General features: G+C 64.1%; 2 protein-coding genes across 2 annotated transcripts in view; both read left to right on the top strand.

Moving 5' to 3' along the window:
• The window catches only part of DCHS1 (dachsous cadherin-related 1), a 38,776-nt gene extending 27,445 nt beyond the window's left edge, over window positions 1-11,331 (top strand). The window contains exons 13-20 of the mRNA XM_029058123.2: window positions 667-1,533; window positions 2,310-2,423; window positions 3,171-3,382; window positions 4,878-5,032; window positions 5,146-5,276; window positions 7,136-7,419; window positions 7,621-7,759; window positions 8,362-11,331. Coding sequence (XP_028913956.1) covers window positions 667-1,533; window positions 2,310-2,423; window positions 3,171-3,382; window positions 4,878-5,032; window positions 5,146-5,276; window positions 7,136-7,419; window positions 7,621-7,759; window positions 8,362-11,093 — 4,634 coding nt within the window. The 3' untranslated portion in view covers window positions 11,094-11,331. The remainder of the gene's footprint in view (window positions 1-666; window positions 1,534-2,309; window positions 2,424-3,170; window positions 3,383-4,877; window positions 5,033-5,145; window positions 5,277-7,135; window positions 7,420-7,620; window positions 7,760-8,361) is intronic.
• A 1,878-nt stretch (window positions 11,332-13,209) lies between these two features.
• TPP1 (tripeptidyl peptidase 1) lies at window positions 13,210-21,383 on the top strand. The gene is made up of 13 exons (XM_029052537.2): window positions 13,210-13,421; window positions 15,249-15,332; window positions 15,933-16,072; window positions 16,217-16,367; window positions 16,884-17,005; window positions 17,159-17,334; window positions 17,677-17,875; window positions 18,010-18,198; window positions 19,215-19,287; window positions 19,458-19,578; window positions 19,722-19,880; window positions 20,039-20,173; window positions 20,321-21,383. The coding sequence occupies exons 1-13, from the start codon at window positions 13,402-13,404 to the stop codon at window positions 20,459-20,461; spliced, it is 1,710 nt and encodes a 569-aa protein (XP_028908370.1). The 5' UTR covers window positions 13,210-13,401; the 3' UTR covers window positions 20,462-21,383.
• Window positions 21,384-23,870: the final 2,487 nt, after the last annotated feature.

Below are 23,870 nucleotides of genomic sequence, written 5' to 3' on the forward strand. Positions count from 1 at the left end.
TTCTCCCTTCCCCTGTCTCCGCGCCTCCGCTCCCCGTCTCTGCATCTCCACGTCCCTTGTCTCTGGGTCTCCGCTCCACCCGCCTCTGCGCATCCTGTCCCCGTCTCTGCGTTTCCACTCCCCCGTCTCTGCGTCTCCACTCCCTTGTCACTGGGCCACCCCTCCCCCCGTCTCTGCGCCTCCTGTCGCCTGTCCCTGCTCCTCCCCGTCCCCGTCCCTGCTCCTCCCCGTCTCCGTCTCTGCGTCTCCACTCCCCTGTCTCTGCGCCTCCCGTCCCCGTCTCCCCTGTCTCCGCGCCTCCGGTCCCCGTCTCTGCTTCTCCATTCCCCTGTCTCCGCGCCTCCGGTCCCCCATCTCTGCGTCTCCACTCCCTTGTCACTGGGCCACCCCTCCCCCCGTCTCTGCGCCTCCTGTCGCCTGTCCCTGCTCCTCCCCGTCCCCGTCCCTGCTCCTCCCCGTCCCCGTCTCTGCGTCTCCACTCCCCTGTCTCTGCGTCTCCCCGTCTCCGTCTCTGCGTCCCCACTCCCCTGTCTCTGCGCCTCCCGTCCCCGTCTCCCCTGTCTCCGCGCCTCCGGTCCCCGTCTCTGCTTCTCCATTCCCCTGTCTCCGCGTCTCCGGTCCCCCATCTCTGCGTGCCCGGGGGTCCGGCTCCCCTCCCGCCCGCAGAGGGAGACCCGTCGGGGGACCTGGTGCTGGACGCGGGATCGGGGGAGCTGGGGACGGCGCGGGAGCTGGACCGCGAGGCCACGGCGTCGTACGAGCTGCGGGTGGAGGCCCGGGACGGCGGGCGGCCCCCGCGGCGCGCCGAGCTCCGGGTGGCCGTCAGGGTGCTGGACGTCAACGACCACGCCCCGGCCTTCCCCGTGGCCGCCTACGCCGTGGAGGCGGCCGAGGACCTGCCGGTGGGCGGCCTGCTGCTGACCGTCCGGGCCGTCGACCCCGACGCCGGGGCCAACGGCCGGGTGGCCTACTACCTGGACGGCCGGGCGGCGGGCTCCTTCCAGCTGGAGCCGGCCAGCGGGGAGCTGCGCACCGCCCGGCCGCTGGACCGCGAGCGTCGAGCGGCCTTCGCCCTCCGGGTCACCGCGGTGGACGGGGCGGCCGGGCGGCCCCGCAGCTCCACCGTGTCGGTCGCCGTCACCGTGCTGGACGTCAACGACCACGCGCCCTTCTTCCCGGCCAGTCCCCTGCGGCTGCGGCCGGGCCCCCGGCCGGCCTCCGGCCCCCGCCCGCTGGCCACGCTGACCGCCGAGGACCGCGACGCCGGGGCCAACGCGTCCATCCTCTACCGGCTGGCCCGCCCGCCCGCCGGAGCCGCCGTGGACCCCTACACCGGCGAGATCCGCCTGGCGCGGCCCCTCGCCTCGCTCGCCCCCCGGGAGCGCGTCCTCTTCGTGGTGGCCACCGACCTGGGCCGCCCGGCCCTCTCGGCCACCGGCGTCGTCGTCGTCCAGCTGCCCGACGAGCCCGACGGCGGGCCCCGCTTCCCCCGGCCCGGCGGCGAGGCCTCCCTGCCCGAGAACGCCGCCCCAGGTCCGCGGGGGCCGGGGACGGGAGGCGGGGGGCGCCCGTCGGGGCGGAGGGCCCGGGCCCCAACCCGGGGGGCCCGGTGGCGAGGGCGCCGGCCCGGCCCTTCTGGGGACCTGGGTTCTGATCCCACCTCCGCCGCCCGTCCGCTCCGTGGCCGTCGGGCGAGGCGCGCCGCTTCTCCGGGCCTCGTCCGTAAAAGGGGGGGGATTGAGACCGTGAGCCCCACGGGGCACCGCGCCGATTACCCTGCGTCCACCCCGGTGCTCAGATCGGTGCTCGGCGCGCGGTGAGCGCGGAACGGATACGGTGGCAATAATAATTATGATCATCATTACCCCGGCGCCTAGAACGGTGCCGGGCCCGGAGTAAGCGCTTAGCGGATACCCTAATTGTTATTATTATTATTATTACCCCAGAGCTTAGAACGGTGCTTGGCGCCTAGTAAGCGCTTAACAGATACCGTGATCATTGTTAATATTGTTTACCCCAGAGCTTAGAACGGTGCTTGGCCAACAGTAAGCGCTTAACAGATGCCACCATTATTATGAATATAATTACCCCAGAGCTTAGAACAGTGCTTGGCACAGAGCGAGCGGTCAACAAATACCACCATGATCATTATTATTATCACCTCAGTGATAATCATGCTCTCCCACCCGGGGCATCTCCCGTAACTCCCTGCCCAGGCAGAGCCCGGCCTGCCCCTGCCCAAGCTCTCCGGGGCTGTTTCCCCCAGCCCCTCCGTCGCCCTAACCCCCGGCCTCCTCCACCCCCCTCAGGGACTCCGGTGCCGTCCCCCAAGGCCGTCCATTCTGGGGGCTCTTCGGGGCCCATCACCTACAGCATCCTGAGTGGCAACGAGAAGGAAATCTTTGCCATCCAGCCCAGTACAGGTGAGGGGCCAGGGGAGGAAGGGAAGGAAAAGGCCTAGGAAGGGCCTGGGAGCCAGTGGTGGTTGGGGGTGCTAAGGGTCTCTGTGGGAGAGGGGGATGGTGGGGGGGTGCGAGACTGAGGGGGGAAACCAGATCGGGGGTGGGGGGGGGTGGGAGGTGGTCACGTGGGGAGCCAAGATGGGGGTCTGGGGGAGGCCCCCAAGAGCGAGCTCAGGGCAGACGATGCGAGGTGGCCTGGGCAGGGGAAGGGATTGGGAATCTAGAGGTCCTTCCCTCCTCCCCGACATCGCTCTCCGCCGTGCCACGACCGCTTGGGTGAGCCCGGTTGAGAGCGGCAGAGCGGGCTGGGTGGGCGGGAAGCCCGAGGGGGGGTGACCTCTGACCCCAGAGGCGGTCCCTGTTGGAAGGACACAGTGAAAAGAACCTGGGCTTGGGAGTCAGAGGTCGTGGGTTCTAATCCCGGCTCCGCCACCTGTGTGCTGGGTGACCTTGGGCAAGTCACTTAACTTCTCTGGGCCTCAGTTACCTCATCTGCAAAAATGGGGATTAAAAACTGTGAGCCCCTCGTGGGACAATCTGATTATCCTGTATCTCCCCCAGCGCTTAGAACAGTGCTCTGCACATAGTAAGTGCTTAACAAATACCGTCATTATCATTATTAAGGATGTAGGAGCCGGGAGGGGAGCGAGGCTGATGGGGTCCTGACTCCCTAAACCCCCTGAGCCCCCCACCTCTCCCACCCCCCAGGGGCGATCTCTGTGCGAGCGGCCAAGGAGCTGGATTTTGAAGCGACGCCACGACTGCGGCTGGTGATCCAAGCGGAGAGCGGGGGAGCGTTCGCCTTCACGGTGCTGACCCTGAGCCTGCAGGACACCAACGACAACGCCCCCCGCTTTCTGAGTCCCCACTACGTGGCCTTCCTCCCGGAGTCCCGGGCCTTCGACGGCCCCCTCCTCCAGGTGGGCCACGGGGCGGAGGCGGGGGGGAGCCCAGAAGTCTGGGGACGGTGGGGGTCGGGGGGCTTCACGGAGATGGAGTGGGGGGATTCAGTGGGAGTAGGAGATGAGAGGCTGAGAGAGAACTGGGTGGGGGATTGCAGAGGAGAGAGGCTCAAGTGAAGAAAGAAGTCAAGGATGTGGAATAGACTTCGGGAAGGGACGGGGGGATGCGGGGGAGGAAGAAGCAGTGTGGCCTAGTGGAAAGAGCACGGGTCTGGGAGTCAGAAGTTCACGGGTTCTCAACCGGGCCCCGCCACTTGTCTGCTGTCTCTCCCCCAGTTAGACTGTAAGCCCGTCAATGGGCAGGGATTGTCTCTATCTGTTGCCGAATTGTACATTCCAAGTGCTTAGTACGGTGCTCTGCACATAGTAAGCGCTCGATAAATACTAATGAATGAATGAAAGCTGTGTGACGTCGGGGAAGTCACTTCACTTCTCTGGTCCTCAGTTACCTCATCTTTAAATGGGGATGGAGACTGTGAGCCCCACATCGGACAGGGACTGTGTCCAACCCGATTTGCTTGTATCCACCTTAGGCCTTAGTTCAGCGCCTGGCACACAGTAAGCACTTAATAATAATAATAATAATATCGGTGTTTGTTAAGCGCTTACTAGGTGCCGAGCACTGTTCTAAGCACTGGGGTAGATGCAAGGTAATCAGGTTGTCCCAACTGGGGCTCACAGTCTTAATCCAGTCTTAATGTGAAGCAGCGTGGCTCAGTGGAAAGAACACGGGCTTTGGAGTCAGGGCTCATGAGTTCGAATCCCAGCTCTGCCACTGGTCAGCTGTGTGACTGTGGGCGAGTCACTTAACTTCTCTGGGCCTCAGTTCCCTCATCTGTAAAATGGGGATCAAGACTGTGAGCCCCACGTGGGACAACCTGATTCCCCTATGTCTACCCCAGCGCTTAGAACAGTGCTCGGCACATAGTAAGCGCTTAACAGACACCAACATTATTATTATTATTATTATTAATCCCCATTTTCCAGATGAGGTAACCGAGGCACCGATTGGTTAAGCGACTTGTCCAAAATCAAACAGCTGACAGGTGGTGGAGCCGGGATTAGAACCCATGACCTCTGCCTCCTAAACCCGTGCTCTTTCCACTGAGCCACTTCACAAATCCCATTATTATTATCATTACTTAACTCCTCTGTGCCTCAATTTCCTCAACTGCGAAATGGGAGTTAAATACCTGTACTCCCTCCTATTTAGACTGTGAACCCCACGTGGGGGCAGGCAACATGCACCTACCCCAGGCAACAGAGGCAACACAACAGTGTTTGACACATAGTAAGCACTTAATACGTACCGTTTTTCAAAAAGAAGAAGCTGAAGCGGGGACAGGAGGCCTTGCGAGGGCGGAGGCGGGAGGCAGACGAGAGGCAGAGGACTTGGGGGTGTGGCGGGGTCCCTATCCTCCGGGGTCCCCCTCAGCGTCCTCTCTCCTGACAGGTGGAAGCCGAAGACGCGGACCAGGGCCCAGGGGGGCAGGTGACCTACAGCCTGGCCCCCTCGCAGCCCACGGGCGAGCTGTTTCGGGTGGACCCCAACACCGGCGCCATCACTACCAAAGCCATCCTGGACCGCGAGGTCTGGGCAGAGACCCGGTGAGCCCCCCTCGTCCTGACGCCGGCCTCTGCCCTCGCCCTGCGTCCCCCCCACTCGTTCCCGCCCCCCCAAAACTATGCCCTGACTGTAGACCACGGTGTCCCCCCAACAGCCTGGTGGTGATGGCCACGGACCGGGGTTCTCCGCCACTCGTGGGCTCGGCTACGCTGACCGTGCTGGTGCTGGACATCAACGACAACCGGCCAACGATCCCCCGGCCTTGGGAACTGCGGGTGCCCGAGGGTGAGTGACCCATGGCCGGCCGGGAGTGAGGAGGGGCAGGGGGGATTAAGGGTCGACTCAACCTTGGGGGGTCGGGGCTAGAGGCCGGGGTCCAGATCAGGGTGAAAGGCGCGGCCAGGGCTTGGAGTCGTGGCTCAGTGGAAAGAGCCCGGGCTTGGGAGTCCGAGGTCAGGGGTTCGAATGCCGGCTCTGCCACTTGTCAGCTGTGTGACCGCGGGCAAGTCGCTTCACTTCTCTGTGCCTCAATTACCTCATCAGTAAAATGGGAATTAACTGTGAGCCTCACGTGATTACCCTGATTACCCTGTATCTCTCCCAGCACTTAGAACGGTGCTCTGCACATAGTAAGCGCTTAACAAATACCCGCGTTATTATTATTATTATAAATATTTAATAATCTATTTATTTACCTTTATTTTAATCATCTTTTTGAGCGCTAAGCGTCATGTACAGTGCAAACACAGTAAGGGCTCACTAAATACGATTGAATAAAAGAATGAATGAATAATTATGTTAAACGCTGGCTTGGATGCAGGGCAATCCGGTAAAACGTAGTCCCTGTCTCCTACGGGATAGGGATCAGGGTCAGGAGTCAGGGTCAATGTTTCCAGTCCACCCCGGAGCCCCGTCCGTCGGCCCAGTGTCCCTTCTATGCCCCAGCCCCGAAACCCCCGTTCCCTTCATCCCCGTTACCATCCCCCCGAGACCCGCCCCCCGTCTCGTAATTGGGAGCCCTGCCCGGGTGTGAGAAGGGGATCCGGCGGACCCCCCCCCCCCTCCCTGCAGCCCTCCGATTGAGGCCGTGGTCCCGGGGTGGCCAAACTGGAAGTGAGTGAATGGGTCCGGCCAGCCATCATGGGGAGACACTTTGGATCCAGGCGAATCTCTCTTTGTCGGGATTCCTCCTAGAAGTCCAGCTCGGGTCTGGTTACAGGGGGCCACCTGCCTCTCTCCGGGCTGCTCGGACACCCTTTTTCGGCTCTGGACTTCGTCGGCCCTCTCCTTTTAGATACCCCGGGGTACGCTCAGCTGATTAATCCCTAATTTAGAGACTAGAGGCCGTCTCTTCCTCCTCCTGCTCCTCCTTCTCGCTCTCCTCCTTGATTCCCCCTCTCCCCGCCCAAACTTCTCCACCTCCTCCCCCGTTAAGAGGTTTACCTCAGTCCCAGCTGCAGCGGCACCCGGGGTGACGACCCCAACACACACACGCACAAATTCACAGCGTTGCGACAGGTCCCTCGGGGATGGAGCAGGTCAGGCCAGCTCCCCGGGCGACTGCGGGGAGCGACAGCTTCCCCGAGGCCGCTTCAGTGCGGGACAGCTCCCCCGGGGAGGCTGCAGAAGGGCCACTGCGGGACAGCTCCCGGACGTCCACTACAGTGCGGGCAGGACAGCTCCCGGACGTCCACTACAATGCAGGCTGGACAGCTCCCCGGGGCCCCCGCAGCCCGGGCCGCTTCCCGGGGGGGGCGGCCTGTCCAAGCTGACCTTTGACCCGGCGGGCTTCCGGAGGGAAGAGCCTGGGCTTCGGAGTCGACGGTCATGGGTTCGAATCCCAGATCTGCCACTTGTCAGCTGTGTGACTGTGGGCCAGTCACTTCTGTGCGCCTCGGTTACCTCATCTGTAAAATGGGGATTAACCGTGAGCCTCACGTGGGACAACCTGATCACCCCGCATCTCCCCCAGCGCTCGGAACAGTGCTCGGCACATAGTAAGCGCTTAACAAATACCAACATTATTATTATTATTATTCCACCGTGGGGGCTGCTGGCCCTCGGGGGCGCTCAGCCGGGTCTCCGACCTCCAAGAGCTTTTTCTTCCCGGCCGCCCAAGCCCTCCGTCCCCTCCCTCGTTTCAGATGCCCTGTTGGGGGCGGAGATCGCCCGGGTGACCGGGAACGACGTGGACTCGGGGCCGACGCTGTCCTACACGTTGAGCCCCAGTGGGGAGGCGGGACCCTTCTCCGTAGGCCTCTTCGGGGGCCGCATCTTCCTCACCGGGGCCCTGGACCACGAGCACCTCGACTGCTATCACCTGCACCTGCTCGCCAGTGACGGGCAGCACGAGGGCATCGCCAACCTGACCGTCTGGGTGGAGGACGTGAACGACAACATGCCCGTCTTCGGCCACGGCCTCTACCAGGTACCCCGCCTCGGGCCCCCTCCCCGGCCTACCCCTCGTTGGCACCACCTCCCGCCCTCCGCCACCCTCACACGCGTAAAAACCGGCGAGGGCACGGAGCCAGGCCCGGGGCGGGGGTGGCAAGCTCAGCCCCCCTCTAGGACGGCGGGGGGGGGGGGATCTGGAAGACTAGCTTCTCCCGCCCCCTCACCCCCGCCTCAGGTGACCCTCCCAGAACACACCCCGCCGGGCAGTGCCATCCTCACCGTCACCGCCACGGACCACGACTCGGGGGACAACGGCCGCATCACGTACCACCTGGCATCTGCTCCTGGGGGCTTCAGCGTGGACCCCAGCAACGGTAAGGCTCCCCGAATCCCACCCTCCGCCCCGGCACCCCGCAGATCCTTTCCTCCTCCCGCTCCAACCCCAGACGGTGCCCAGATTCTACCCGGCTCCTCTTCCTGCCCCCTCTTTCTCTCTCCCTGCAGCCACCTCTCTCTCCCTGCAGCCACCTCTCTGTCCCTCCACCCACCTCTGTGTCCCTCCACGCCCCTCTCTGTCCCTCCAGCCACATCTCTGTCCCTCCACCCACCTCTGTGTCCCTCCACCCCCCTCTGTGTCCCTCCAGCCACCTCTCTGTCCCTCCAGCCACCTCTCTGTCCCTCCACCCACCTCTGTCCCTCCCCGCCACCTCTCTGTCCCTCCCCCCCCCCCACCTCTGTCCCTCCACTCACATCCCTGCCCCTCCACCCCCGTCTCTGTCCCTCCACCCACCCTTTCCTCCGCGGAACCGTAATCACGGAGGTCCTGCGGTGTGCCGGCCGCTGTGCGGAGCGCTCGGAAAGTGCGACGGAGCCCCGAGGAGAGCCAGTCCCCCCGTGGGCCTTCCTTCCCCGGGCGCTGTCCCAGGCCCCCTCGGCCCCCACCCCCGACCCCGCTGTCCGTCCCGTCCCCCCGCAGGAACGATCTACACGACGGGCCCGACGGCGGGGGCGGCGGCGGCGGCGGCGGCGGCGGCGGGGGCCGGGGCCGGGGCCGGGGCCGGGGCCGGGGCGGGCCCGGTGGACGTGGTGCTGGAGGCGCGGGACCGGGGGTCCCCGGCGCGGAAGGCCCGGGCCACGGTGCTGGTGCAGGTGCAGGACGAGAACGACCACGCCCCGCGCTTCGCCCAGCCCCACTACCAGGTGTCGGTGGCCGAGGACCTGCCCGCGGGGGCCACCCTCCTGTCCCTGGAGGCGACGGACGCCGACCCCACGCGGCCCAACGCCGCCCTGGACTACACCATCGTCAGCGGCAACCGGGGCCAGGCCTTCGGGCTGGAGCGCCGGCTGTCCGGCGGGGCCGGGGCCGGGGCCCTGGGCTGCCTGGTCCTCCTGGAGCCGCTGGACTTCGAGGCGGTGGCCCGCTACAACCTGACGGTGTCCGCCTCCGACCGGGGCCGGCCGCAGCGCCGCGCCGCCGTGGGCGTCACGGTGACCGTGCTGGACGTGGACGACAACCCGCCGGTCTTCTCCCGCGCCCACTACCGCGCCGTGGTGCCCGAGGACACGCCCGCCGGGGCCGAGCTGCTGCGGGTGGCGGCCTCCGACCCCGACGCCGGCCCCCACGGGGCGGTGCGCTTCGGCCTCAGCTCCGGGGACCCGGCCGGCCTCTTCCAGCTGGACGAGGTGACCGGCGCCCTGCGGCTGGCCCGGCCGCTGGACCGCGAGCGGACGGCGCGCCACAGCCTGGTGGTGCGGGCGGCCGACCCGCCGGGGGCCCACTTCGCCCTGGCGCCGGTGACCGTGGAGGTGCGGGACGTCAACGACCACCGGCCGGCCTTCCCGCTGCCCGTGCTGACGGCCAGCCTGGCGGAGAACCGGCCGGCCGGCACGCTGGTGGCCCGGCTGCGGGCCCTGGACGGCGACGCCGGGCCCTTCGGACGGCTGCGCTACACGCTGCTGCCGCCGCCCCCCGAGCCGGGCCCGGGGCCGGGGCCGGGGCCGGGGCCGGGGCCGGGGCCGGGGCCCGGGCCCGGCCCGGCGGGAGGAGGCCTCGGCGGGCCCGGGGGTCACGACCTCTTCGCCCTCAACAGCTCCACCGGGGAGCTGCGGGCCCGCGGGCCCCTGGACTTCGAGCGGGTCCGCGGCCTGCGCCTGCTGGTGGGGGCCACCGACGCGGGCAACCTGTCGGCCTCGGCCACCGTGTCGGTGCTGGTGACCGGCGAGGACGAGTACGACCCCGTGTTCCTGGCCCCGGCCTTCCACTTCGCCGTGCCCGAGGGGGCCCGCCGGGGCCACGGCCTGGGCCACGTGCTGGCCACGGACGAGGACGCGGGCGCCGACGGCCTGGTCCTCTACGCGCTGGCCGCCCCCTCGCCCTACTTCCTCCTCAACGGGACGACGGGGGCCCTGACCCTGCGGGTGGACAGCCGCCGGCCGGGGGGCGGGGGCCGGGCCCGGCCGGAGGGCCCGCGCCGGCTGCACCTGGAGGTGGTGGCCCGCGGCCCCCTGCCCGGCGCCCGCAGCGCCTCGGTGCCCGTCACCGTCGACGTGACCCACACGGGCCTGGGCCTGGCGCCCGACCTCGACCTGCTGCTGGTCGGGGCGGTGGCCGCCTCGCTGGGCGTGGTGGCCGTGCTGGCCCTGGCCGCCCTGCTGCTGGGCCTGGTGCGGGCCCGGAGGCGCGGGCGGAAGGCCCGGCGGGAGGCCGGGCCCCCGACGGCCCCCGACGGGGAGGCGGCCCCGGCCCGGCCGGCCGGCGGCTCCCCGCGCAAGCCGGGGCTCCCCCCGGTGCCCGCGCCGCCCTCGGCGCCCGGGGACCGCCTCTACCACCAGACCCTGCCCGGCTACGGGGGCGGCGGGCCGGCCGTCGGGGGGCCGGCCGGCGGGGCGGCCGGGGGGCCGGCCGGGCCCTACCCGCGGGGGGGGTCGCTGGACCCGTCCCACTCGAGCGGCCGGGGCTCGGCCGAGGCGGCCGAGGACGACGAGATCCGCATGATCAACGAGTTCCCGCGGGTGGCCAGCGTGTCGTCGTCGCTGGCCGCCCGCGGCCCGGACTCGGGCATCCAGCAGGACGCCGACGGGCTGTCCGACACGTCCTGCGAGCCGCCGGCCGAGCCCTGGTTCAAGGGCCGCGGGGCGGGGGGCAAGGCCGGGCCGGCCCCGCCGCCGCCCCCGGCCCCCGCCGCCGGGCCCGGAGCCTCCCTGGCGGCCCCGGGCCCCGCGGACTACGGCTTCCCCCCCGACGGCAAGCCCTGCGTGGCCGGGGCGCTGACGGCCATCGTGGCCGGGGACGAGGAGCTGCGCGGCAGCTACAACTGGGACTATCTGCTGAGCTGGTGCCCGCAGTTCCAGCCGCTGGCCAGCGTCTTCACCGAGATCGCCCGGCTGAAGGACGAGGCGGCCCGGCCCTGCCCGCCCCCGCGCATCGACCCGCCCCCGCTCATCACGGCCGTCGCCCACCCCGGGGCCAAGTCGGTGCCGCCCAAGCCGGCCGCCGCCCCCGGGCCCGCTCCCCGCCGCTCGCCCATCAGCCACGAGGGCTCCCTGTCGTCCGCCGCCATGTCCCCCAGCTTCTCGCCGTCGCTGTCGCCGCTGGCCGCCCGCTCGCCCGTCGTGTCCCCCTTCGGCCTCTCCCAGGGCCCGTCCGCCTCCGCCCTCGGCACCGACCGCGGCCCGGAGACCCCCGACGAGGCGGAGCTAAGCATTTAAGCCCCCTCCCCGCCCGTGCGCGCCTGGGTTGCGCGCCTGGGTTGAGCGCCTGCGTTGCGCGCCGGTGCGTGTCCCGTGTCCGTCCGTCCGTCCGTCCGTCCGTCCCCCGCCCCCCATCCCTCCCCACCCGCCGACCTGGGAAGCTCCCGGGGCTTCCCCAAAACGGGACCGACCCGCCGAACCCCCTCCGCCTCGCACCCCTCCGGCGCAGGGCGGGGGGCGGGACGCTGAACCGGACCCGACCCCCCCCCCCCCCGCGCCCCCCGCGACGCCCCTCCGCGGCACGGCTGGGCCTCCCCGGGCCGGGCACGGACAACCCCTCCGCGGGCACCCGAAAGGACACCGGGGTCGGCTCGCCGTCCTTCTCGCCCCCGCCCATCTCCCGGGCTTCGGCGGCCCCGCCACGGAGCCGGGTCCCCGCCACGGAGCCGGGTCCCGACGGGCCCCTGAGACTCACACACGGACACGGACACACGGAGATACCCGTCCCCACACACGCTCTGACACTAGGCCGCGGCACCAGCCTTCTGGGCCCTCCGGCGTCACCTTCGCCCTCCGGGGCACGGGGTGGTTCCTTCTCTCTCCGCAGCAATAATTCCTCCCTCGAACCCCCTCTCCGCCCCCCGCCCAAGAAGCTCTCTGTCTTACCCAGAAACCGACCGACCCCGGGGACCCCCGAACCGGGCCCCGGGGCCGAGGCGAGTGGGACCCTGAGAAGGAATGAGGGAGGGTGGGAGGGAGGGAGAGGGGCCTCCCCGCCGCATTTCCAGAGATGATGGATCCCGGGGGGGCCGCTGGGCTTTCCCCTCCACTCACGCGGTCCTTTCCAACTGCCCTTCCCAGCTCCGCTTTGGCCACACCGCCCCGATCCCCACCCCCACCTTGGCATAGAGTGCTTTCCTCCCACCGAGGAAGACCCCCCCCTCCCCCTCCCCCTCCACCACACACCCATACCCACACCCACCAACCCCGCTCACAGGGCGTCCCCGAGAAGGGCGACCCAAAAAGTTAGGACTGCCGGAGACCCAATCTCCTCCCCCGGCCTAGACCGCTCTGCGGGACCGGGCAACGGGGCCGGACGGCTTGCGGGGTTGGGGAGAAGACTCTAGCCGTGCGTTGAAAGAGTCCGGGGTGGAGGGGGGCGTCTCGGGCTCCGCCGTCTAGGGTCAGGACTGCCGTCTCCAAGTCGGCCCCCTCGGCCCTCTGACCCTAGACTTTCCCTCCTGCCCTCTCCTTGGCTTTTCTACCCCCACCCCACCTCTCTCCTTCGCTTCTCCTCTCTCACCCTCTTCACCGGCCCTCTTCCCGGGCCCCTTGACCTTTGGGGGCATCGGGAACCCCGGTTGCCCCACCTCCCCTTGTCACCCCCCCCCCATACACACACATACACTCACACACGTACGAGACAAAGATGATCCAGGCTTCTGGAGGGCCCCCCCCCGCCCCGTTCTTCCAGCACCAAAGAGCATCTCTCCCCCGCCAAGGCCAGGGCGGGTGCTCTTGGCCAACAGCCCCTCTCCTCCCGTCCCCCCTGTCCCGTCCCCATCGGGGCAGGCTAAAGGAGGGCCTGTCCCTTCCACCCTCCGGACCTACTGCCGGAGCCTCGGGCCGGGCCCGGGTCTCCAGGCGGGTGGAGGGGCTGGGGTCCAGCGGGGCCGCCTGCGTGTCCGTGACGGCCGTGGCGCGGAGGCCGGTGGGGCCGGGAACCTTATTTATTGTGATGGGGGGGGGGAGGGCGGCGGGGGGGGGGACCGGGCTGACTCCCCCGAGCCCCCGGCCTAGGTCAAGCCCCCCCCCCCCACCCGTCCCCAAACTGGGCCCACCCCCACGCAAGACCCCCCAGCCACACTGTTCCTCCCTCTCGACCACCCCCGCTCCCCGGATCCAGAACCAAGTGCCAATTCTCACTCCAGACGCCTTAATAAATCGCAGAGTTTGTAACCCGGCTCCGGTTGGTGCTTTCCGCGGGGCGGGAGAGGACGGGACGGGACAGGACGGGGGTGGGGGGAGGAGGAGGAGGACCTGAGAAGAAGGGGAGGGAAGGGAAGCAGAGCTGGGTGATTGGGCCTGGGAGGGAGGGAGGGGAGGAACCCGGCGGAGGAGCCGGAGCGGGGCCAGTCGACGCCGGGGTGGCTCATCTCGGCGGGCGTCGGGGGTTGGTGCGGGCCTCAAAAGGGTCCCCAAAAGGGGACCGTGCCCCGGACGGCCGGGTGGCCCTTCTGGGTCACATGACCCGAGACCGATCACACGGCCACGATCATGTGATTTTTTTTTCTTTTTCCTGTGCGTTCCGAGACCGGACATCACCATGGGGGGACGCGGAGTGTGGTAAGGGAGCGGGGGTCTTTGGAGGTCTTGAGAGCGGGGTGATGGGGAGAGGAAACTGGAAGGGGAGGTCGGGGGGAGGTGTGGGGAGGGGAAATCGGGGGCGGGTGGAGCCGGTGTGGGCGGGGATTGTCTCTCTTTAGGGCTGAACTGTGCTTTCCAAGCGCTTAGTAGCACTAATAATAATAATAATGATAATGATGGTAGTTGTTAAGCGCTTACTAGGTGCAGAGCACCGTTCTAAGCGCTGGGGGAGACACAGGGGAATCGGGTGGTCCCACGTTGGGGCTCACAGTCGTCATCCCCATTTTCCAGATGAGGGCACTGAGGGACAGAGAAGGGAAGTGACCTGCCCGCAGTCACACAGCTGACAAGCGGCTGAGCCGGGATTCGAACTCGGGACCTCTGTCCCCAAAGCCCGTGCTCTTTCCACCGAGTCACGCTGCTTCTCCAATAATAATAATACTAATTATATCAGTACTATAGTATAGTACTACAGTAGTATATCAGCACTAATAATAATGCTGGTATTCGTTAAGCGCTTACTAGGTGCAGAGCACTGTTCTTAGCGCTGGGGGAGATCCAGGGTCATCGGGTTGTCCCACGTGAGGCTCCCAGTCTTCATCCCCATTTTACAGATGAGGTAACTGAGGGCACAGAGAAGTGAAGTGGCTTGCCCACAGTCACACAGCTGACGAGTGGCAAAGCCGGGATTCGGACCCGTGACCTCTGACTCCCAAGCCCGGGCTCTTGCCACCGAGCCACGCTGCTTCCCTATAGTACAGCGTGCTGCAACACCGGAAGCGCTCAATAAGTACACCTGAATGAAGGATGCGGTGGAAATGGAGTATGAGAGAGAGATTGGGCCCTAAAGGGGCCTCCACGGAGCCTGGAAGAACAAAAGGATGGGGAGGGCGATGAGGGGGCTGTTGGTGGGGGGGAGCTCTGCAGACCCTCCCCCTAACGGGTACCTCCCCCCCAACCCCCGGGGAGAAGCAGCATGGAAGAGTGGCGTGGCCAAAGGGCGGGCCTGAGAGTCAGAAGGTCATGGGTTCTAATCCCCACTCTGCCACTGGTCTGCTGTGTGACCTTTGGGCAAGTCACTTTACTTCTCTGGGCCTCATTTACATCATCTGTCAAATGGGGATGAAGACCGTGAGCCCTAATGTGGGACACCCTGATTACCCTGTATCTATCCCAGCGCTTAGAACAGTGCTTGGCACATAGTAAGCGCTTAACAGATACCAACATTATTATTATTATGAAGATTGAGACAGTGAGCCCCACCGTGAGAGGCAGCGTGGCTCGGGGGAAAGAGCATGGACTGGGGAGTCAGAGATCATGGGTTCAAATTCCGGCTCTGTCGCTTGTCAGGTGTGTGACTTTGGGCAAGTCACTTCACTTCTCTGGGCCTCAGTTGCCTCCTCTGTAAAATGGGGAGTCAGACTGTGAGGCCCATGTGGGACAACCTGATCACCTCGTATCCTCCCCAGCGCTTAAAACAGTGTTTTGCACATTGTAAGCACTTAACAAATGCCATCGTTATTATTATTATTCATTCAGTCATATTTATTGAGCGCTTACTATGTGCAGAGCACTATACTAAGCTCTTGGAATGGACAATTCAGCAACAGATAGAGTCAATCCCTGCCCAATAACGGGCTCACTTTATTATACGGGACAGGAACTGTATCCAACCCGATTTACTTGTATCTACCCCAGCGCTTAATACAGTACCTGGCGCATAGTAAGTGCTTAACAAATACCATAATTATTAGGATTTTATTATCATTCATCCTTCTCCACTGTGCTTGCTTCCCGTCCATCCAGGCTCCTGGGCCTCCTGGGCCTCTGTCTTTCCTCCAGCTTCTATGGCGTCAGTAGCTGGACCCCCGAGCCTGACCAATCCTTGCAGTAAGTCACCCCCCGCCCCCAGCCCCTCTCCGCCCCCGGCAGGGCAACTTCAGAGAGGATTGGAAGCTCCTCCTCTAGACTGGAAGCTCCTGGTGGGCGGGAACGTGTCCGCCAACTCCCTTGTACTCTCCCGAGCGCTCAGTACGGTCCCCTGCACACAGTAAGCGCTCAATAGATACCATCGATGGATTAACTGGAGGCCGCCGTGCAGATAGCAGGCCGCGGCGCCGTCCCACATCCTGTTTTAGGGGACACCGGCCTTCTCTAATCCCACCAAGATGGGGTGGGGGGGGGGTTCCCTGCCCTGGCCCACCGCGGCCTCCCCGGGGAGTCGGAGAAGCGGCGGGGGCAGGGCAGGGGCCTGGGTCCCAGCCGCGGGCGGCGGTGGGAGTTTCAGCAGCGCCCTTAGGGAAGTGGGTGACGATAGAACCACCCCCAGCCTCCACCCAGACGGTTCACGACCCGAGACGTGCGCTCCGGTTGGGGTGGGGTGAGAAGTCAGAGGACGGAGTTTTGATTCCCGAACCCGCCGCGCCACTCCCCTTTGTTCCCTCCCGCCTCTCCCCTCCCTCTCTCTCTCCCTTCGCGGCCTTGCCGTAGGGTGCCCCCCGGCTGGACCCCCGTGGGCCGCCTGGGTCCGGAGGAGCCCGTGGTTCTGACCTTTGCCCTGAAGCAACGGAACCTGGACCGGCTGGAAGAACTTGTGCTGGCCGTGTCCAACCCCACGTCCCCCCGCTACGGTATGAGGGCGCGGGGGTCTGACTGATGGCGGGGACGGTGGGGAGCGGGGGAGCCGGAGGCGGGTGGGGGTCTCGGGAACGGGGGGGTTTTCTGTGGCCGCGCCCCCTCCTGCCCCGCCGTAACCCGGGTGTGCCGCCGGACAGGGAAATACCTGACCCTGGACGAGGTGGCCACCCTGGTCCGGCCCTCCGGGCTGACCCTGAGCACGGTGCACAAGTGGCTGGGGGCCGCGGGAGCCCGGGACTGCCAGACGGTGGCCACGCAGGATTTCCTGGAGTGCCGCTTCACCGCGGGGTGAGAGGCTGCGGGGGGGAGGTGAATCCGTCTGGGGGGGGAGGTCCTTGTCCGTCCACCCACCATCGGCGTGGCGTAGTGAGAAGCAGCGTGGCGTAGTGAGCCGGGCGGCTCTGCCACTTGTCTGCTGTGTGTCACCTTGGGCGAGTCAGTTCACTTCTCAGTGCCTCAGTTACCTCATCTGGAAAATGGGGATCGAGACCGTGAGCCCCACAGGGACCTTGTCCAACTCGATTTGCTTGTATCCACCCCAGCGCTTAGTACAGTGCCTGGCACAGAGTAAGCATTTAGGATTATTATTATTATCACCCAACGCCACGGCCGACTTGCTGCTGATCAACCCCTCTCCCCCGCCGGCCCCCCTGGCCCCCATATCTTCCTTCCCTGGACTCTCATTCCCCTGACCACCCCCCCCCCTGGTCAGTCAATCGAATTTATTGAGCGCTTACTGTGTGCAGAGCACTGTCCTAAGCGCTTGGGAGAGTACGATATAACAATAACCCCACGCCCCTGCAGGCTGGCGGAGCAGCTGCTAGCAGGAGCCGAGTTCCATCGCTACGAGGCGGGCGGCCAGCGGCTGGTCAGATCTCCGAGGCCGTACAGGCTCCCGGAGCCGCTGGCCCCGCACGTCGACTTCGGTACCGGGCAAGGGGGTGGAGGCGGGGGTAACGGGGAACAAATGGACCAGTCGGGGGGACGACGGAGCTAGTGCGAGCGAGGAGCGGGGGGCACCAGGGGTGTGTGGGGACGGAGCCCTCACCCCCCCAACACACTCCCCCCCATCCCTTCAGTCGGGGGACTGCACCGCTTTCCGTCCCCCTCCACCGTGCAGCAGCGGGCCCGGGGGCAGGACCTCTCGGTGGGCTTGCACCTGGGGGTGACCCCGGCCGTGATCCGCGAGCGATACAACCTGACGGCGCTGGACGTGGGCGGGACGGCGGCCAACAACAGCCAGGCCTGCGCCCAGGTAACCCCTCTCTCCACGGGGCCCGCCCCCCCCCCCGCCGGCCCCGCCGCTCAGCAGTCACCTCTCCCGGTCCTCTCGGCCCCTAGGGCCGAGTTTCCCGCCTGTCTCCCCTCCACCGTGGGCCTCGGCGACTCCCCCCGGGGCTCCTCCCCTCATCCTCGAGCCCCGCGCCGCACTTCAATCCAATTCAATCGTATTTATCAGGACACTGGATTAAGCGCTTGGGGAAGTACCGTGCGTACTCTGCTTCCTTGTCCATCCGTCCGACCCCCCCGCCCCGGTCCCTTCGGTGCCCCCGCCGGGCTCCCGGCGGGCTCTCTCCCCCACCCCCTCTCTCCCCAGTTCCTGGAGCAATACTTCCACGCCACCGACCTGGCCAAGTTCATGCGTCTGTTCGGCCGCAGCTTCAGGCACCAGGCGGCCGTGGAGCGGGTGGTGGGGCCGCAGGGCCGGGGCCGGGCCGGCCTGGAGGCCAGTCTGGACGTGCAGTACCTCATGAGCGCCGGGGCCAACATCTCCACCTGGGTCTTCAGCAATCCCGGTACGGCCCCTGCCCACCCCCCAGACCGACCCCTCCCCGTCCAACTGGATCCCCTCTTCCTCCCCTCACCCCCCGCCTCCACCTCCACCTCCTCAACCTGCCCCCGGTCCTGTGTTGATCCCCACGCACCCCAGGCCGCCACGAGGCCCAGGAGCCGTTTCTGCAGTGGCTCTTAGCGCTCAGCAACACCTCCTCGCTGCCCTGGGTGCACACCGTCAGCTACGGGGATGATGAGGACTCGTTGAGCGGCGTCTACCTTGACCGGGTCAATGCCGAGCTGATGAAGGCCGGTGCCCGAGGCCTCACCCTGCTCTTTGCTTCAGGTAGCCTCCAGTTCCTGCTTCGCCCAGGGCTACCACTCTCCCCTTTGCCATCCCCTCCTCCTCCCTAGGCAGTACTTTATCATCATCATCGACAGCGGAAAGATCCCGGACCTGGGAGTCAGAGCGCTGGATTCGCGGCTCTGCCAGTTCTCTGCCGAGTATCCTTGGGGAAGCCACCGTTTTGGGGGTTTTTAAGGTGTTCGTTAAGCACTTACTCTGTGCCGGACACTGTACTAAGTGCTGGGGTAGATACAAGCTAAGCAGGTAGGACGCGGTCCCCGTCCCACGTGGGGCCTCACCGTTTTGATCCACGTTTCACACATTTTGTACTTCATGTCTCTGCGCCTCGGTTTCCTCATCTGTAAAATGGGGATTCGATACCTTGTCCTCCCTCCTACATAGAGGAGCTCCGTGTGGGGCAGGGACTTTGTCCAACCCGCTGAGCTTGTATCCACTCCAGCGCCTAGAACGGTGCCTGACATCTAGCGAGAACTTAGCAAATTCCATAAAGTTTTTATTAATAGTAAAAATATAGTACTATATATGACTATATATCATATATATATACTATATATTCTTTTATATATTATAGTAGTACCATAATACTAATAATAAACAACTGCATTTATTGAGGGCATGACGAATAGCGGAGCACTATTCTGCGCATTTTGAGTGTCGAGAGCACTTTATGTGGGTAGCACACTGTCCTGAATACTTGGGAGTATGCCTTTGAAGTAAAAGATGTCCCTGACTGCTAAGAGCTTACGCTCCAAAGCTCAGTGGGAAGAAACCTGTATGGGGAGAGGGGGTTATCGGGGGTGTCTGAGCCTTTAACCCCCCGAAACGAGCCTCAGGTTCCCTCGAGCCCAGGACTTTGTGTCCAACAGGGGCACCAAGACATTTGGTGGTGTGGCTAGGGATGGGGTCTCCAGCTCCCTTAACTTTCCCTCCAGTGACCTAGCTTTGACCATTCATTGAAGAAAATACCTTTCCCCCCACGACCCCTCCTTCCCCAGGAGACAGCGGCGCCGGCTGTCGGACCGTGTCCTCTGGGAATCACGTCTTCCGCCCGAGCTTCCCGGCTTCCAGGTGACCGGAGATCCCCTCCTCTCCACCATCCCGTGGCCCCAGCACGGTGCGGTTGCCCCGCTGCCTGCCGGGGCGGCCCTGAGATCTGTTTCCCCTGGCCCCGTCGTGTCCGCTCCCGACTCCCGGGGCCCCGTGCTCCCGTGACCGCCCGCCCGACCCGTGTTCCCCAGCCCGTACATCACGGCGGTAGGCGGGACGTCCTTCCGGAACCCCTTCCGAGTAACGGACGAGGTGGCCGATTACATCAGCGGAGGCGGCTTCAGCAACGCTTTTCCTCGGCCAGCCTACCAGGTACCCCCCTCCGGGGCTCCGGACCACCCCCTCGCCCCAGGTGGGAGGCTTGGGTCTCCAGGGTGGGGATGGAGGGCGGTGGCGGGGTGGGGATAGAGGCCGGGGGGACCGGCCGGCCTGTCCCCCAACGACTCCCCTCACAGGAGGAAGCGGTATCCAAGTTCCTGCATTCGTCTACCCGGCTACCCCCCTCGCACTACTTCAACGCCAGCGGCCGGGCCTACCCGGACGTGGCAGCGCTGTCTGATGGCTACTGGGTGGTCAGCAATGGCTTGCCCATCCCGTGGGTGTCCGGCACCTCGGTGAGTCCTGACCCGGGGCCCTCCTACCTCCCGGCCCCTGACCCCCACCCCAGCTCTGCCCCTCTCCAGACTGGGGGAGCGCTCCGACCCCCACGGCTCCCTTCCTCCTTCCCGACCCCGTTCCCCACGTCTCCCTTTCCGCTCCCGTCCTCTCCCAGGCCTCCACACCGGTGTTCGGGGGGATTCTGTCTCTGGTGAATGAGCAGCGGCTGCTGAGCGGGCGCCCGCCCCTCGGCTTCCTGAACCCCCTACTGTACCAGCTGGCGGCCCGAGGTGGCACCGGCCTGTTCGACGTGAGTCTCGGGGCCGGGAGATGGGGGTTGAGGTAGCCCCAAGGGAGTGGTTGGGTAATGGGTGAGGACGGGGGGGCGGGGGTGGGGGCAAGAGGGGGTGTCCCCTCCAAAAACCCTCGGACTCATCCCCTTCCCCCACCCCTGCAGGTTACAAATGGCTGCCATCTGTCCTGTCTGGATGAGACGGTGCAGGGACAGGGCTTCTGCTGTGGCCCTGGCTGGGACCCCGTTACAGGCTGGGGGACCCCCAACTATCCTGCTCTGCTGAAGGCTCTGCTCCTTGCCTGACCCCCCATCCCCCCTCCCCGGACGCCTACGCGTCCCCCAATCTCACCACCCGGCTGCAGCCTCTGCCCGTCCCCCGGACCCCTAAACGTCTCCCAGTCTCACCACCCTCCTGCAGCCTCTGCCCGTCCCCCCGGACCCCTTCGCGTCCCCCAATCTCACCACCCGGCTGCAGCCTCTGCCCGCCCCCCGGACCCCTAAACGTCCCCCAATCTCACCACCCGGCTGCAGCCTCTGCCCGTCCCCCTGACCCCTAAACGTCCCCCAATCTCACCACCCTGCTGCAGCCTCTGCCCGCCCGCCAGACCCCTAAACGTCCCCCAATCTCACCACCCGGCTGCAGCCTCTGCCCGTCCCCCTGACCCCTAAACGTCCCCCAATCTCACCACCCTGCTGCAGCCTCTGCCCGCCCGCCAGACCCCTAAACGTCTCCCAATCTCACCACCCTGCTGCAGCCTCTGCCCGCCCCCCCGGACCCCTTCGCGTCCCCCAATCTCACCATCCTGCTGCAGCCTCTGCCCGCCCCCCGGACCCCTTCGCGTCCCCCAATCTCACCACCCGGCTGCAGCCTCTGCCCGTCCCCCCGGACCCCTAAACGTCCCCCAGCCTCACCACCCTGCTGCAGCCTCTGCCCGTCCCCCCGGACCCCTACGCGTCCCCCAATCTCACCACCCTGCTGCAGCCTCTGCCCGCCCCCCATCTCAGCAGAGCCTCTGACCCAGCCCCAACCCCACCCTCAGAGCGCTGAAACTCCCTGCCCTATTCTGAGCCCCCTTTGCCACCTGAGCCTACCTCCCGTGAAGCTGTGCCTCGCTCAATACCTCATCCTTCCCCCGCCTGGCCGTCCCTCCCCACCCTCTCCGTCCTCGCCCCCACGACTCAGGGCCCGTACAACAGCAATAAACTAGATTCTTCCCTACCCCAACCTAAAGCCTGTCTTATCGTGGGCGAGAGGGGGACGGGGAGAAGAAAGGGATCCGGGAGTGGGGCAAGCGCCTCGTCGTGGAGAGGGAGTTGGGAGGGCAAGGGGGGGCCTTACCCCGGGGAGGTGAAAAGGCTCAAATGTTGAGTTTAGAAAGGCGGTGGCCGAGGGGGTTAGGTCCGGCGTGGGGCAGGGTGATGCTCTGGGGGGCCTGACTGGGTGGGGAAATAATAATAATGTTGGTACTTAAGTGCTTACTGTGTGCCGAGCACTGTTCTAAGCGCTGGGGGAGATACAGGGTCATCAGGTCGGCCCACGTGAGGCTCACAGTCAATCCCCATTTTAATAATAATAACAGTGTTGGTATTTGTTAAGCGCTTACTATGTGCCGAGCACTGTTCTAAGCGCTGGGGTAGACACAAGGTAATCAGGTTGTCCCACGTGGGGCTCACAGTCCTCATCCCCATTTTCCAGATGAGGTCACTGAGGCACAGAGAAGTCGAGTGACTTGCCCAAAGTCACACAGCTGATAAGTGGCGGAGCCGGGATTAGAACCCACAACCTCTGACTCCCAAGACCGTGCTCTATTCGCTACACCCTGCTACTTCCCATAATAATGTTGGTATTTGTTAAGCACTTACTATGTGCAGAGCACTGTTCTGAGCACTGGGGGAGATATGGGGGAATCACATTGTCCCATGTGAGGCTCACAATCTTAATCCCCATTTTCCAGATGAGGTAACTGAGGCACAGCAAAGTGAAGAGACTCGCCCACGGTCACACAGCTGTCAAGTGGCAGAGCCGGGATTAGAACCCATGACCTCTCACTCCCAAGCCCGGGCTCTTTCCACTGAGCCACGCTGCTTCTCACTGGGAAAGACACTGTCCCAGTTCCTCTGCCTTCAGCGCTGGGATAATAATAAATAAGGATGGCATTTGTTAAGCGCTTACTATGTGCCAAGCACTGTTCTAAGCACCGGGGGGGGATACAAGGTGATCAGGTTGTCCCACATGGGGCTCACAGTCTTCATCCCCATTTTACAGATGAGGGAACTGAGGCACAGAGAAGTGAAGTGACTGGCCCAAAGTCACCCAGCTGAAAAGCGGCAGAGACAGGATTCGAACCCTTGACCTCTGACTCCCAAGCCCGGGCTCTTTCCACTGAGCCGCGATGGGAACGTTTCTGCCCTGCAGCAGGAGGGAGTGAAGTTAGACCTGAAGGAAAACCCTCTAGGCTGAGCTCGCTGTGGGCAGGCAGTGGTGTTTGATGTTCTAACAGGCTGTTAGAGAAGCAGCGCGGCTCAGTGGAAAGAGCCCGAGGTTGGGAGTCAGAGGTCATGGGTTCGAATCCCGGCTCTGCCGCTTGTCAGCTGTGTGACTGTGGGCAAGTCACTTCACTTCTCTGGGCCTCAGTTACCTCATCTGGAAAATGGGGATTAATGACTGTGAGCCCCACGTGGGACAACTTCATTACCCAGTATAATAGTAATAATAATTATTATGGTATTTGCTAGGCACTTAGCGTGTGCCAAGCACTGTTCTAAGCACTGAGGTTAATACAAGGTAATCAGATATCTACCCCAGCACTTAGAACAGTGCTTGGCACATAGTAAGTGCCTAATAAATACCAGCATTATTATTATTATTATTATATTGTATTCCCCAGCACTTAGTACAGTGGATAGAGCACACTCCTGGGAGTCAGAAGGTCATGAATTCCAATCCAGACTCCACCATTTGTCTGCTGTGTGACCTTGGGCAAGCCACTTCACTTCTCTGGACCTCAGTTACCTCATCTGTAAAATGGGGATTAAAGCCTGTGAGCCCCATGTGGGACCATCTGATTACCTTGTATCTCTCCCAGCGCTTAGAACACTGCTTGGCACATAGTAAGTGCTTAACAAATACCAACATTATTATTATTATTACCCCAGTGCTTAGAACGGTGGTCGGCACCTAGTAAACGCTTAACAAATACCGGCATTATTATTAGCAGCGTGGTTCAGTGGAAAAGAGCCCGGGCTTGGGAGTCAGAGGTCATGAGTTCGAATCCCGACTCTGCCCCTTGTCAGTTGTGTGACTGTGGGCGAGTCACTTCACTTCTCTGTGCCTCAGTGACCTCATCTGTAAAATGGGGACGAAGATTGTGAGCCTCACGTGGGACAGCCTGATGACCCTGTATCTCTCCCAGCGCTTAGAACAGTGCTCTGCACAGAGTAAGCGCTTAACAAATACCAACATTATTATTATTATTGTTATTATTATTATTATTAAATCATCCCAGAAGGAGAACTAGGCCCTCGGCTGTGTGGTTTACCGCTTAGAACAGTGCTTAGCACATAGTAAGTGCTTAACAAATGCCATCTTTCTTTTTCTTATTATAGTACGAGCTCAATAATTACGAATGAGTGAATGGATGGATGAATGAATGAATGGGTGGATGGGTGGATGGATGAATGAATGAATGAACGAATGAACGGATGGATGGAT

This window comes from Ornithorhynchus anatinus, chromosome 2 (genome assembly GCF_004115215.2).
Source record: "Ornithorhynchus anatinus isolate Pmale09 chromosome 2, mOrnAna1.pri.v4, whole genome shotgun sequence".
Lineage (NCBI taxonomy): Eukaryota > Metazoa > Chordata > Mammalia > Monotremata > Ornithorhynchidae > Ornithorhynchus > Ornithorhynchus anatinus.

What these genes read in the sequence shown, in the direction of transcription:
- TPP1 (XM_029052537.2), top strand. Translation starts at nt 13,402, where the DNA reads ATGGGGGGACGCGGAGTGTG. An exon ending in ACAGCCAGGCCTGCGCCCAG is followed by an intron (nt 17,335 to 17,676) that starts GTAACCCCTCTC and finishes CTCTCTCCCCAG; the next exon opens with TTCCTGGAGCAATACTTCCA. An exon ending in GTGGCACCGGCCTGTTCGAC is followed by an intron (nt 20,174 to 20,320) that starts GTGAGTCTCGGG and finishes CCACCCCTGCAG; the next exon opens with GTTACAAATGGCTGCCATCT.